The following is a 17,152-nucleotide window of genomic DNA, read 5'->3' as shown; positions in this document are numbered from 1 at the left end:
AGCTTAGAATTTGTTGTATGTGGTGTGTATGATGATAAATGTAAGGCTTATGATTGTTTGTTGTATTATGTGAATATTTGAACTATTTAAAAATCCTGATACATTTCATTGTGTTAGCAAATCTTCACACATATGAATGTGATTAAATATTCAAATTTTTTTATGCACTATTGATGATTTTGCAGTGTGATACAAGACAAATGGATTTTTTCATGTTGTTGTTGCACTGCTGTAGGTCAAACATGTTTGTGATAAATGTGGTACAATCATTTTCCTTTGACCAGTTAGTGAAATGTGTGTGCAACAAATGGTGTGATTTGTCTGCTGATTCAATCACTATGTTTTACTGATTGCCGGGATATAAAAATTGTCATTTGGATAACAACGAGGAATTGCAAAACATGTTATTGCTTGGTAAATCAATTGGAGTTGAACAAATTGATATTGTTGTTGACCAAAAATTGGGCGCTGATAGACATAGTAGTTTAGCAAATCCATGCATTGAAGATGAGGATCAAACAAATTTGCTTCGTAGATATTGTACGCACAGTGAGAAGGTTTTGTTGTCTTCAATTTAGGCAAATGGTATTACGCATGTTGGTCAATGTTTTACAGGAGGAGCATTTGAGTTTCGTACTGTTTTATGCAAATATGCAGTGCAATATGGGTTTAAATTCAAATATTTGAAAAACAATTCAGAACGAATTACTGCTGTATGCTCACATAGAGATGATAGGGGATGTTTGTGGTCTGTGCATGGTAGAACCCAAAGAACAAACCAATTTTTCTAGCTTAAGAGATGGACTAAGATACATAGTTGTGATGCTGATGTTCGTACTTAAAAAAATCCAAGGCTCAGCTCTAATTTGGTGTCAAATGTTATATCTGAGCGTGTTAGGGACAGACCACTAACGCGCTCCACTGATGTGGCATATACTTTCAAGGGAGACTGTGGACTTGATATCAGCTACCATGTAGCATGGTTAGGTGTTCAGAAAGCGAGAAAGGCTATGCATGTTGATTACTTAACATCGTTTGACCAACTGAGATGGTATGGTGATGTTGTTCAGCATTATAATCCTGTAAGTCATATCAATATTGACTATGATTTGAAGACTAGTCAGTTTAAAAGGTTTTTTGTAGCATTCCCTGCATGCATAAATGGCTTCAAATATTGTCGCCTTTTGCTTTTTCATGATGGAATATTTCTAAAAGGGAGATACAAAGGGCAGTTGCTTGCAGCGACAGCTAAAGACGGTAACCAAGGTTTGTTTAGCTTTTTGATATGAAGTTTTACATTTGTTTACTTTTTGTGTGTCAGTTGTGACTGTTAACATTAGTTTTGTTTTTAGGATTGTTTCCATTAGCCTTTGCAATTGTTGATTCAGAGAGTGAATCGAATTGGTCATGGTTTCTATATGAACTGTCAAAAGTAATTACTGCTGATAGATGCATAACATTTGTATCTGATCGTAATCTAGGGCTTTTGGAAGCAATGCCAAAGGCATTCTCATCAGCATATCATGGATGGTGTTTACAACACCTAAAGAATAATTTTAGGGACAAGTTGAAGGGTATGGAGAATGGTTTCAAGGAATACTTAATAAGGAAGTTGGGTGATTGTGCATATGAACCTACTGTGACAGGTTTTCATGCATTACTAGAAGAGTTGAAGAGTGAGGGGAAGCAATGCGCATATAACTTCTTGTCAGGGTTGGAACCAGAACATTGGGCAAATGCTTACTTTAGGTAAAGTGTGTACAATTGTGTGTTTCATGGAATATAATGATGGTTATATGTACATTGTTTATATTTTTGTGTTGCTATAACAATGTGAAATGTCACATATGGTATTAAAATGTGACAATTTTTGCTGTCATATGTTAGAGGACAGCAATATGGTGAGATGACATCCAATAACAATTGGATTAAAGAAGCATTAAATCTTTCAATAACAAAATTGGTTGATATTGTCTGGAATCAAATAATGCGGCAAATGTTAGAGCGAATGGATATTGCAAATAAGTGGAATGGAATTATTTGTCCTACCTTTGAGACTAATCTCCAAGATTCATTCAATACTAGTAGGTCATAGAATGTGAGTAAAGCTAATGATGATGTGTTTGAGGTGCATTCGTTTCCATCAGTTACAGTTGATATTGGACACCGTGTTTGTTCTTACTACCAGTGGCAAGTAAATGGATTTCCTTGTGAACATGTTGTTGCGGCTATCCAAAGGAGTGCATATAATCTTAATGATTGTGCTGAAAAATATTTTAATGTAGAGAATTATAGGGAAGCATATGCAGCGGCTATTTTTCCAATACCATCCATGGAGAAACCAACTTTTTCCTCTAGTGATTTTATCAAATTACCTCCAATTGTAAAACGGTCAGCTGGTAGGCTAAGAAAGAGTAGAATACCATCTCGAGAGAAAAAGTAAGTCAAATCAAGTGTGGCAGATGTGGAAAGATGGGCAGGCACAATCGGAAGTCGTGTAAAGAGCCAATACAGAGTTATATTGGTTGATGTGTTGGTGAACATTGTGAATTTCACATTCAGTTTTGAACATTTACAGTGTTTTTTTTTTTTTTATAGATAAATAAGATACCATTATGAATGTGACATACATTTGCATTGGATACACATTTTATTAGTTGATACATTGGTGTACTTGTTTTGTATTTCGGTACAATTTTTCAATAAGAAGTGATTCATTCATTCTATGGAATTTGTCATTTTGTAGTTTTTTTTTTTTTTTCATTTTGTTTATTTATGAAATAGTTTGTTTATCAATTTTATCAAAATAAAATGTTATCTTGTTACATATATACACAATATGTGTTGATGGATGTAATATGATATATGTTTTTGAATAAATTTGAGGTGTGGAAGATGTAAAAAGATGGGCAGCCACAATTAAAGTTGTGTAAAGATCAAATATAGAGTTTTATTGGTTCATGTGTTGAATATCGTTGTGAATATTATGTTGACTTATGAATATTTATAGTGCACAATTTGTTTTAGATAAATAACATACTGTTGTGAATGTTATATACATTTGCATTAGTAAACAATTTAGTAGTTTATGTGTGGGTGTACTTGTTGGTGCGAGCTTCTTAATGTGAATTTTCACATTTTGATACAATTTGTCAATAAAAAGGTGATTTGTTCTATAAAATTTGTAATTTTGTAGTTTCTTTACATTTTCTTTGTTTTATTGAAATAGTTTGTTTTGATTTTTTACAAAATAAAATGTAAAAAAGTTGCATATATCCCCAATATGTGTTGACAGGGTGAGCATATGATATACATATGTGAACTTTCACATTGTGTTGTATTTAACAAACACATATTATGACTAATAATACTCATACACCATGAATAAGACCAAGAAAAAACATTTCATATTGAAAGTACATATCTTGGTAGACAAAATGTATATAGTTATTCATATCAACAACTTTATGGAATTATTGTTTACTAACTAACAATACCCAAGTTCACATTTTAGTGACTGGTATATCATATACAAAACATATTGTACTTAAACAAAACCTGATGTTAACATTGTGTTATCAATATATCAAAAGAAAATGGTGGGGTGTGAAAATATGAAGTTTAGTTCTCAGATGCATCCTCCTTGGTGTCAACAACAAAACTTGCATGATTTGTTCTTTCAAGATCATTTAGGAATGCTTCAACTAACACAGCTCTCATAGCAAACCAAGCTTCCTTGTCCAGCATAGGTTCAATCGGTTCATGAAAGGTATGTTGCCTCATTATGTAGCAAAGTGCAACTCTGCAATTAAGACTACAGGAGAAAGAAAAAAAAAAAAAAAGAATCAATACTTTCTTATATTCACATTGGTTGTAACTACTATGTCAATGAGAATATTAATTGTAAATACTCACAAATTTGGATCTTGTTGAGGGCATACATCAACTGATTGCAATGGCTTGACAAAGTCTGAGGGTGTTAATGTATCTGCCATATCCGATGTGCAGAGCAATTTCTGAATATGTGATTCGATAGATGTTTTCTGTGATTGTGAATATGATTAGATGTGCATAATAGATAATATTTTAACTACTTTGTTGTGTAACTCAACATGTGCATTTTTTCATATTATAGAATGAAATATTGAAATTACCACTATGCTTGCTTGAGCTAGGTGTATGTCTTCAAAACCATCTCTGGGCCTCATTGAATTGTAGTGCTTCCACACTTCATCATCCATATCACTCACTACTATGGTCCAATGATACTTAAAATGGAGTGGAAAATGCAGATATCGGTATTGGTTTGCATGCTTGATGTGAGGATCAATGAATTTGGTTTGTAGTTCTGCATTTTCATGTTTAATCATGCTCTGTAAAAAGTAATAGCACTTTATAAGTAATGAGTTTTATAAACAAGGGATCAAACTTGTTTTTAATTCAGGATTAAAAAAAAATAAAATAACAAATTATACCAAACACAAGCTGTTAAAAAATAATGATTTGTCAAATTGTTGTGAATCTGTCATAATTGATTCCTGCTTGCTTCTTAAAATTTCTACATATGCATCTATGACCTGTATATATTCAATGTTATTGTGATTATGATGTGAATGTTAATATATATAACCGTGAATGCATAATGTACAAAGGACCATACGTTGTTTGTTATGGAATTGTCTTGAATTATAGACTCAAGATCATTATAGAAAACATAAGTCTCCTTGGTGGTTCCTCGCCAAACAGTTAACCTAGATTTAGAATTTAGATATAATAAGACAGGATGGTATGTAAAGACATAAAAGTCGTTTGAAATATGCTTACCCGTAACCTCCATTTTTATGCATATTTCTTATCTTTTGCTTGTCTTGTTCAGATATAATCTTCCAAACCTAATATTTGTTGGTCAACCTAAACTTATTATGCTTAGGACGTTTAAAGTCTCGAAGCTTGTGCAAATAGTCTTCAAAATCTGGATCTACAACTTCACATTTCTTTTCACTGTCATTTTGTTCTAAATTTTTCAACTTTCTTTTCTGTTTGTCACCCCTTTTTGTTTTGATATTCAAAATCAGGAAACTTCAATTCTTTCATTTTTTTTTTATTTTGATGCGCTTCACCAAAGATATAGGAGTTTTTTGGGTCTTCTTCTTCAAATTTTGCTTCAGTTCCACATCCATAGTCTCCTGGTTTATCTGTTGTGTGACAACATGTACTGCAACATCATCGATTTTATTTTCTAGCATAGTTTTCTCAAGTAGGAGTATAGTCTTCTCAATTTGGAGGTCAATTATGGAGTTGCTTTGCCTTTCTATCTCAATATTCTTATTATCAATTGTAAGTTTGACAGAGGACAAGTCATTCTGAGCTGTTGGATTCTCCTTCTGGTTACATATTAATGTTTCCAGCTCCAAGATGATTTTGTCTTTTATGTCATTTGCTACCTGCAGATTCTAGTTCTCAATTTGTAGTTTCTCGATGAGGTCCAAAGCTTTTTGATGGTCAGCGACTATTTTCTCTATAATGTTGTCCTGAGCAACCTTTGACACAATGACTTGATGCACCCCATATGTATGTAGATATGCAAGAGTCTCTGCACCTTTCTCAATATTGGCTTCATCATGTTCATTGCTCTGAAATTGTATTTCATTGCCAAACTCTCTATCAAATGTCATATCAATGTCATCCTCTAGTATGCTAGGACTCATATTTATTTCTTCCACAATTTTAACGTGATGATCCATACTAGTCTGAAATTGTAGTTGATTGCCCAATTCTACATTATATGTCTCATCAATGTCATCCTCTTGTATGCTCATGTCCATTTCTTCCTCAATTTTGACTTCATGATGAATAATACTCTCCGGTGCATCTTTTTGATTCTCCTCATCCCAAATTATTGTATGCGTCAACAGTGTGCTCTCACGATCTGTCGGTATGAGTTTCTCTATATAAACCTGGTAATAGAGATTACTGTTAGTTTTAGAACAATAAATAATATTATTCACATTGAATAATGTTGGTATCTAACCTCCTCATCATTGATTGACAACAAAGACAAATTCTTCACATTTTTGTGAAGTTTTGTTAGATTCCATTTGAGAAATCGAGGTGCTGCATTTTGCAAAATTGGTTCCACTATTTTGGTATGCTCACACAGCCAATACTACATAAAATGTAACAAATTGTCAACTATATGATAGAACATTTTCAATGTAAGATGAAAATTAGACTCCAATCATTTACAATATGAAGATTCATAATTGAAACACAAATGTCAACGATGGAATATTGATAATGAGACTCAACATAATCAATGTAATATGTATAACAAACTCTAAACATTCACAATGAGAAGATTCATACTTCAAACACAAATGTCAACAATAGAATCTTGACAATGTAACCATTCACCCAACATAATCAATGTAATGTGAAAAATAGGCTCCAAATACTAACAATGAGAAAATTCCTACTAAAAAACAATTAGGACATTATTTGATTGAAAAATGTGAATATTGAAATATCATCTATATGATTAAACATTTTCAATATAAGATGAAAATTAGACTCCAAACATTCACTATGGGAAGATTTATACTTCAAACATGAATGTCAAAACAAAATCTTGACAATGTGACTCAACATAATTAGTTAATATACATGTCAAAAAAAATATTATGATTATAAACTAATGCGAATGTATAGTTTCAACGTACACATTAATATTTATGTGAGTAGATGTAGTATTACATACCATTAAAGCCATAGCATAGCTAGTTAGTCGTTCTGGACATCGACGATGAAATTCAATGGAATTCATTAATGTGGACTTGATGGTTTCTACCCAATCACATTCCCTCATCGTGTGCAAATGCTCCATGTGTTGATAGTATGCCCATCCAATTGTCTCACCAGTTGTGGAATAAAAGAGCTTTAAACAACCATACAAACTTATCAACCTAGTAACCTTCTCATTATCTGCTTTCTTTCTCCTAACTAATGCGTCGTCGATCAAAGATCGGATATTTTTTTATGTAAGCCTTTATGTGTCCTTGCACTTCTTGCCGATAAGTCCAAATGTTGGCTTTGAACCATATGCAGTTTCCATTGGCACAGACCCGTAGTCTACTCCAAAAATTAATTTGATGTCATGTGCAGACAATTTGAGAGATTTGGGGCCAATTTTGAAAGAATTTGATGCAGGGTTGTATGTCTCTATGATCTTTGCTATCACATCATCATATTTCATGCATGATGATAGTTCAATTTTTGTGTTTATCAGTGCATGAAACGTCATCCAAAATAAAGTTTTCTTCAAACATTTCAGTTGTCCATCAGTGAACTTTGTTGTTGACATCAACTTTACCAGGCCAGTCATATTTGAACGGTAGTTCACTTTGTTCATATCGACATTGGGTTTCACATCAGCTGGAGCTGCCTCTTCCTCATGGGTTTTTTTTTTTTTTTTTTTTTTTTGTCTTTGGTGTTGATATAACATCTATCAACAAAATGTTAAACAAAAATAGAGACAAGACATTAAGAGGAATAAGTAATTAACAGTGCTATTAAAATGAATATTGATGAGCACCAAATTTCATAACATCACTCATAGATAATATGTAAAGAATTAGAGAATATGACAGCATCTAAAAATTATTTTGACAGAAAAATGTGAATATTGGAATATCAACTATATGATTGAACATTTTCAATGTAAGATGAAAATTAGATTGTCATGACCCGAACCCGTCCCTAAGGGTTTAGCGTCGCAACCGGCCAGTGATCCTTGGATTACCAAAGGCCTCTTAACAGAATAACTTATAAGTAGAGGCTGAGGAAGCAAATATAGAAACATACATAGTCCAATGAGCTGTGGAGACATATATGGGACAAAATTTTAAAACTTTATACACGTATATGTGACGTCATAAATACAGTAGTCTTATGTCACCTAAGCCATTTACACAAAACTTCCAAAACATGTTCAGACTAGACATAAACATTTAGGAGGCACAAAAGTCCCAAAACACAAAAGCTTGGACAGATCTCAAAAGGGACCTCCACGGGAGGCACGATGGCTGGCTGACACCAAAACTCCAAGCGGCAGCTTAGGCCTGGTCACACAGCTGCTCACCTACATACATAATATAAATAGTGAGTGAAAGCCCAGTGAATAATAACAGAGTAAAGATTTTAATGAATGATGTCCATAAAGAAATAGAGTCTTGTATGTGATCAAATGTCAAAGTAGAAACAAAATTCATATACATGGTCGTATTCATATTCAAAGTTCATACATTTCGCATTATATTACGCGACACATCCATTAGCGTTAACAAATTCGATGACCCATAAAGGGATGGCCGAAAAGGCATTTCGATGACCCATAAAGGGACAACCATAAACTTGTTCTGATGGCCCAGTTAGGGACAGCCATAAGGCATTCCGATAACCCATAAAGGGACTATCATAAACTTATTCCTTATTCTGATGACCTATAAAGGGACGCATATCATATGATACTAAAGATGCCACGAGTACATTTCAGAAACTTGGACAATCATCCGTTCATCCAAAACATAGCATTTCAGAAAAACTGATCATTTCATATCATCAGAAAATAATTAAAGTTAAACATAACTTTACAGAGTTATTACTCACAGATAACTGGTAACTCCAAATAGATGGCAAAGTGGGCAATTCACCCAACCTAAGGCGCGTGACCTACATAACATGGCATATTCATACATTGAAACACACGCTCGGATTGTACATAACTTATTTCATTTGTTCTTAGTGTGTTTCTAGCCTTTAACCTCATTATGGAGTCTAAATCATGGCCCGTGAATGCCTAAGATGGAATGAGGATGCTAAAGTGTACTTGAAACACTTGACAAAAATTTTGCTGAAATAGGGGTCTCGCTCGAGTGGACATACCAAATGTGAGTAGTCACTCGAGCGCACACTCCTTCGCTCGAGCGGTCTACAAATTATGAAAAGTTCTAGTTGCGTGTAATTTTCGCTCGACAGTCGCTCGAGCGTGATACTCAGGTCCTCGCTCGAACGCAACTCTTGTCGCTCGAGCGGACTGCAAAATACGCAAACTTTTGAGAGCAAGCTATTTACGCTTGAGCCAGCCTTTTGTCGCTCGAGCGGAAGTTTGAAAATGAAAGTGGTCGCTCGAGCGTGGAATCCTTCGCTCAAGCATGGAAGCAAAATTCTGGGTTTTCCAGATTTGCCTCCAAGTTGCAAACCTTGAATTCAACACTTCAAAACTCATCCTCTTGGGCCAAAATTCTAGAAAATATTTAGAAACTCACAAAACATCATGATTTAAAGATCATTTCATGAAATCAAGGCCCAAAAGCATGCCAATTGTGCAAAAATTCAACTTAAACTTTATGAATGTTCCAAAACATGACATGCATGAAATGATTTGAGCTTCAAGTTTTCAAATCATGATCAAATAAAGTGAGAGGATGTAAAACATGATGAATTTCTACAACTAAGCTCAATTTATGACATGCATGAGTGAATTTCCTAGTAAACATGCTCCAAATGTAATGAAATGTACATACATGTAGGAGTTTATCTCCCTTTCTACTTCTTAAGCTTGATTCTTACACCTCAAAGCTCAATTCACTTGAATTCATGAATGAATCAACTCAACTTCAAGACTAAAGGCTTGGTTTCTTACCTTAGATGCTCAATTGGGTCTTAGGTGCTAAATTCTTGAGCTAGATGGTCAATTCTCCAAGGTTCCTTCTAAAAAGTAGCCTTCTTCCCTTGATTTTGAGCTTCTCTTCACTCCCCCTCTTCTCCCTTACGTTTATAGCTCCAATGAAGAAGAAAAATTGAGTCTAGGTGGAGTGAGGGCTCAATAAAGGCTTAGCTAATGATGTTTACTTAGTTTAAGTCAAAGACAACTAAATGGGATTAAATTAATCTTATTTAATCATTCCGAATCAAATTTCAATTAAACCTACCATAAAATTCTAAAAATTTCAAATAACATATAAATCAAATCAATTTCAGAATCAGATGCCGATAAGGCCTTCAATTCGCAAACCGAAACTAAAACATGAACAGATCTTTTTACGTTAAACAAATATAAACACAAAGTGGTGAAATGCACATGTAATTAATTCAGATTTTGATCTTAATAACTTATTAGGCATATGAAATCATAGAGTAACGTTAATCATTGGTCAGGGTTGTTACATAGACCCCAAACATTCACAATGGGAAAACTTATACTTCAATCATGAATGTCAAACCAAAACCTTGACAATGTGACTCAACATAATCAATATAATATGGAAAACAAACTCCAAACATTCACAATGAGAAGATTCATATTTCAAACACAAATGTTAGCAATGTGACAATTTACTCAACATAATCAATGAAATGTTAAAACAAATTCCAAATACTAACAATGGTGTTTTAAGTCTATTGTAATCTCAACAATATGGCTCAACATAGTCGATGTAGCAATGAAAATAGACTCCAATCATTTACAATTTGAACATTCATACTTGAAACACAAATGTCAATGATGAAATATCGATAATGTGACCCAACATAATCAATGTAATATGGATAACAAACTCTAAACATTCACAATGAGAAGATTCATGCTTCAAACACGAATGTCAATAATGGAATCTTGGCAATATGGCCATTCACTCAACATAATCAATGTGACGTGAAAAATAGACTCCAAATACTAACAATGAGAAAATTCCTACTCAAAAACAATTAGCACATTATTTTGAATGAAAAATGTGAATATTGAAATATCAACTATATAATGAACATTTTCAATGTAAGATGAAAATTAGACTCCAAACATTCACAATGAGAAGACTTATACTTCAATCATGAATGTCAAACCAAAACCTTTACAATGTGACTCAACATAATCAATGTAACATGGAAAACAAACTCCAAACATTTATAATGAGAAGATTCATACTTCAAACACAAATGTTAGCAATGTAACAATTCACTCAACATAATCAATGAAATGTTAAAACAAATTCCAAATACTAACAATGGTGTTTTGAGTTTATTGTAATCTCAACAATATCGCTCAACATAATCGATGTAGTAATGAAAATAGACTCCAATCATTTACAATGTGAACATTCATACTTGAAACACAAATGTCAATGATGGAATATTGATAATGTGACTCAACATAATCAATGTAACATGGATAACAAACTCTAAACATTCACAATGAGAAGATTTATGCTTCAAACACGAATGTGAATAATGGAATCTTGACAATGTGACCATTCATTCCACATAATCAATGTGACATAAAAAATAGACTCCAAATACTAATAATGAGAAAATTCTTACTCAAAAACAATTAGCACATTATTTTGAATGAAAAATGTGAATATTGGAATATCAAATATACGATTGAACATTTTCAATGTAAGATGAAAATTAGACTCCAAACATTCACAATGGGAAGACTTATACTTCAAACATGAATGTCAAAACAAAACCTTGACAATATGACTCAACATAATCAATGTAACATGGAAAATAAACTCCAAACATTCACAATGAGAAGATACATATTTCAAACACAAATGTTAGCAATATGACAATTCACTCAACATAATCAATGAAATGTTAAAACTAATTCCAAATACTAACAATGGTGTTTTGAGTTTATTGTAATCTCGACAATATGGCTCAACATAGTCGATTTAGTAATGAAAATAGACTCCAATCATTTACAGTGTGAACATTCATACTTGAAACACAAATGTCAACGATGAAATATCGATAACGTGACTCAACATAATCAATGTAACATGGATAGCAAACTCTAAACATTTACAATGAGAAGATTCATGCTTCAAACACGAATGTCAATAATAGAATCTTGACAATGTGACCATTCACTTAACATAATCAACGTGACGTGAAAAATAGACTCCAGATACTAACAATGAGAAAATTCCTACTAAAAAACAATTAGCACATTATTTTGAATGAAAAATGTGAATATTGAAATATCAACTATATAATTGAACATTTTCAATGTAAGATGAAAATTAAACTCCAAATATTCACAATTTCAATCATGAATGTCAAACCAAAACCTTGACAATGTAACTTAACATAATCAATTTAACATGGAAAACAAACTCCAAACATTCACAATGAGAAGATTCATACTTCAAACACAAATGTTAGCAATGTGACAATTCACTCAACATAATCAATGAACTGTTAAAACAAATTCCAAATACTAACAATGGTGTTTTGAGTCTATTATAATCTCAACAATATGGCTCAACATAATCGATGTAGCAATGAAAATAGACTCCAATCATTTACAATGTGAACATTCATACTTGAAACACAAATGTCAACGATGAAATATCGATAATGTGACTCAATATAATCAATGTAACGTGGATAACAAACTCTAAACATTCACAATGGGAAAATTCATGCTTCAAACGTAAATGTGAATAATGGAATGTTAATAATGTTCGACAATCTTCATTGTATTTAAATAAATTAAATTATGTTGTATACTTAACAACAACTAGAATATAAAAGAAATAAAGGAAATAAGAGAATTCGTTTAATTACAAAAATCAAACCAAAAAAATAAAATAAAATAAATAAAAACAGATTTTTATTTTGTTACAAAAACAAAATCAAAATCTGATTTAAATAAATAAATAAAACAGAGAATAAATAACCAACTTACTTGATTAATTTGTTGAATAATATTCTGATCAAGCCCAGTGTCCTTAAGACAGATTCGTCCTCTCTATGGTGCTTTCAGAATATGGACATCTATCTCCCAGAATAAAATGATTTATCAATGAATAAATGCAGCGCTACAATTTATTCGAACAACGAACACACTAAGTGTTTACACTCTTTCTTAGAAGGAAAATAATGAAGCAAAAATGCAGAGAAGACAGACAAGATTTAAGACGAAATTATTGAATGAAAACATCAAATGAGGGCTACCTATTTATAGATAGATTGGTGGTTGCTGGTTTTGAATTAAACAAGTGCAAACCTGTTTTGAACAGGTATGAAACCTGTTTGGTTTTGAATAAACAGATTTAAATCTGTTGGGTTCAAAAATCAAACAGATAAAACTGTTTTGCACAGATTTAAATCTGTCCGGGTTTTCTGAATTTTAAACAGATTCAATTCTGTTCGGGTGGGAGAAAAATGGACCTAATTTTGAATTCAAAAAATTGAAATTTAAATTAGACAAATTTTATTTTACTAAATAAAATTGAATTCAAATGTTTTTGACCCAAAAAGATTAGTATTGGGCTGGACAAGCCCAGTCCAACCTCACACCACGCACCCGCGCCCAAGCCCAGGCCGCCCGACCGACCAGACGGGCGGTGGCAGTGCGCGCGTGTGTGGCTATTTTTGGGTCCAATGGGTCTAACCCATTTTGCCCATAACCTCCCTCTCTACAAAACTTGGGTACCTCTTGGGGCACACCCCAAGTTCCAATCCCACGCCTTATAAACCCATTCAAAACTTCTCACCAAATCAATGTGGGACAAGCCATTATACACACCTTAAGGATTTTCCACCAAAACTCCATTTCCATGGAGCTCTCTTTGGCTTCAAATTTCCATTCACCCGATAATGGTTTTGAGCAACCAAATATACTGCGTGAATCACAACGCGGCATAAACGCGTTACCACTCTGACCCGCCAAAATCGACGCATGGGTCCCACCTAAAAATTAGACCAAAGTTGAGTAAAAATTTTGTTTTTAAACCATTTCTAACAATCCCCCACAAGAATGGAATTTGATGACAACGGAAATGCAACAATATGCAGACTTTATCAAAAGAGTATAAGTCGAAAATATCTTGCATCAGGATAGGTAGCTTTCGGCCTTGAACCTTCCCTAGTGATAACCTATTAGACGTACTAGCTAACCAATGGACGCGATGCTGTCACGACCCAAACTCGGCCCTATGGGTTTAGCACCGTAACCGGCCAGTAATCCGAGATTACCGAAGGTCTGCTTAACAGTAGTACAGTAAAACAGAGTTCAGGGCCCGGCGGAAGCCAATACAGTAAATGAATAATGTCCATTGAGCTGTGACAGTCTGTATGCCAAAAAGATTTTTCATACATTCATGCATACAAACAGTACAGTCTATACAAAATTTACAGTCCCACAGTACAGGGACCTAATCCTTGTATAACAGTACAGTTAGTAGCTGACAGTCTATACAGTAATCCAAACAGTATGGAAACAGATGGGGGAAAAACAAAACACCCCAAGCCATAGCATGGCAACTCGGAACCTCGCAGTGAGGCACAAAGGCTGGCTTGACAAAACCGGAGTCTAACCCACGCTCCTAGCTCCGATCTGGTGGCTGAGCACCTACATATATATATATATATAAACGGTGAGCTAAAACCCAGTGAATAACATAATGCGTAAAGAGGTTAAGAATGAATGTCCTTACAGTATGAAAACTGTTCATTAAACAATACTTCAGTCTTTCAGTCAGAACAGTTATTCAGTCATATGTGGTACATCCAGTAGCATAGCAGTAAACAGTGGGTCTTAAAGACCGAACAGTAATGATGGCCATTAATCAGTAAACAGTAGTGGTTCCACGAGGGAACCGACAGAGATCTCTGTAACAGTAGCAATAACAGTATACAACAGTTGCTAAGGATGCCACAATACATTTCAGAATATAGGACATACATTCAATCAATTAACAATAATTACTTCAGAAAACAGTTTCGTTAAACAGTCAGAAAGCATTCTCAGTTGAACATATCTTTACACAATTGTTACTCACAGAGTTTGGGGCTACAGTATGCTAGAGCGTGTCTCCCCAGTCACCAACCCTACACAGTTCACAGGTTGAACACACACTATGCTACACAGTTGGGAAAAATCATCACTTAATCCCTAATTTGCCTTGGTGTGTTCTACATCTATATCCTCAATAAGATGTCTTAAACTAGGCCTAAGAATGCCTAGAATGGGATGAGGATGCAAAGATGTACTCAGAAGCAGTTTCAGAATTTATCAGATCAGAATTTATCAGAAAAACAGAGTCCCGCTCGAGCGCAGGTTTCCCCGCTCGAGCGGTCATGCAACAGAGGCACACGCTCGAGCGTCAACTTTCCCGCTCGAGCGTACTGTAAAAGTACTGGATGGGTGAAATCTCCGCTCGACGCCCGCTCGAGCTTGAGACCCATGACTCCGCTCGAGCGCCCAATCCTCCGCTCGAGCGGACTATAAAATAGTGCAGAGAAATACTGGATGCTCGGATTCCACGCTCGAGCGCCAGTTTTCCCCGCTCGAGCGGAAGTGCAAAATCTGGGAATTCCAGATTGCACCTCCAAGCCAAAACCAGGTTTTCACAATTCAAAACTCGACCTCTTGGGCTGAATTTCCAGAAAACATTTGTAAACACATAGAATATCATGGTTCAAAGCTCAATTTTGCGAAATCAAAGCCCAAGGGTGTTTAATTGAAACCCAATTTCAAACCAATATCAAGAACAATATGAACATGCAACATGCATGAATTTAAATCATTTTCAAAGCTTCAATTTGGTGCTCTAAGGAGCCAATTCTTTTCAAAACATGATGAAATCATGGACTTAAACATAATTATGAACATGCTTGTAACCTTTTGCCATGAAAACAACTCAAACATCTACAATTCAAACATGCATGCATGAAATGAACTTCAATTCACCATTAATGAACCAATTCATGACTTAGCTCTACATTTAGACATGAACCATGCATGAATCAACTTGAGGACAAAATCAAAAAGATGAAATTCATACCTAGGCTCCTTGAATGCAAGTCTAGAGGTTCAATCTAGCAAGGACTCCTCTCAATTCCAAGCAATTCTAAAGATGAATCAAGTTGAATCACTCTACTCCTCTTACTCTCTCTCTCTAGTCGGCAAGGCAAGGAGAATGGCTGAGCAAAATGTGTTTTGATTCAAGTTTAAGGCTCTCATACGTGTGAGATAGGTAGTGGATCACTAGGGTTAGTTTGGTAAATAAGGCCAACTATTGCAATTAACTCAATTTAATCTAATTTAATCATACCTAATCAGTTTTCAGATAATTATACCATAAAATCACATTAATTATGATGATCATAAAACATCAATCAATTCTGGATTCGGCCGCCGATAAGGCCTTCAATTAGCAGTTTAAACACTAAAATACGAACAGATCAAATAAACAATCAACAGATAGAATACAATTCAAACGTACATACTCAGTCAATTCAGTTTCAGTTTTTAGTCAGTCAGTTCAGTACTTTAAGCAGATTATCAGTCATGATCAGTTCAGTACTTTAATCAGTTCAGTTATCAGTCATAATCAGTTCAGTTTAACGGTAATCAGTGGTGAGGGTTATTACAGATGCCTTGAATTGTTCAGCCGTTTGTGTAAGCCAAGACAATAGATTTCACACAAAATATCTTATAACACATTGTAGTTCTCACTGTTGTGTTCATTTCAGCCTTGAACGCTCCTAGTTTTCATGAGTACTTCTAGAGAATTTAGCCTCTTCATTATCATAGAACCGGCCCCAGTTCGACACTCATATAGATGATTCTTATTGTGAGTATCTCCTTAAACTCGTCTTGATTTTATGCCTTAATCAAGATATAAGTAATAATTAAAAACAAAGCTTATCTTATACCCCTGCAGACAACACATGTTGCAGATATCACTCTCACCATAAGAATGGGTAGGGAAATTTTAATCCCTTGGTGATTTCTGGCGAGCCACACATAACTTAGTTGTCCCTTTGAACTTAGTTCTTGGGATCTCCAGTCATATAAGTAGGGTTACCATTATGATGACTCTTATGTAATAGACTTTAATCCCATCCCCTTCGATGAACTATACACTTGCTCTTTAGTCAAACCTTTTGTTAATAGATCCGCAATATTCTCTTTAGATTTTATATAATTTATTGAGATTATTCCATTTGAGAGAAATTGCCTTACGGCATTATGTCGACGACGAATGTGTTGTGACTTACCATTATACATTTGATTATGTGCCCTGCCTACTGCAGATTGACTATCACAATGAATGTAAATAGCTGGCACAGGTTTTGA

At 34.3% G+C, this 17,152-nt stretch overlaps 1 protein-coding gene across 1 annotated transcript; it reads left to right on the top strand.

The window, feature by feature from the left end:
* The first annotated feature begins 401 nt into the window (after window positions 1-401).
* LOC114289766 (uncharacterized) lies at window positions 402-2,443 on the top strand. The gene is made up of 6 exons (XM_028233534.2): window positions 402-540; window positions 658-748; window positions 854-1,266; window positions 1,353-1,749; window positions 1,888-2,084; window positions 2,148-2,443. Exons 1-6 carry the CDS (start codon window positions 402-404, stop codon window positions 2,441-2,443), a joined length of 1,533 nt encoding a protein of 510 aa, XP_028089335.2.
* The last annotated feature ends 14,709 nt before the right edge of the window (window positions 2,444-17,152 follow it).

This window comes from Camellia sinensis, chromosome 10 (assembly GCF_055761805.1).
Source record: "Camellia sinensis isolate YWXY chromosome 10, ASM5576180v1, whole genome shotgun sequence".
NCBI lineage: Eukaryota > Viridiplantae > Streptophyta > Magnoliopsida > Ericales > Theaceae > Camellia > Camellia sinensis.
Note: the sequence above shows the minus strand (reverse complement) of the source record. Positions and strands in the feature narration are given on the sequence as shown.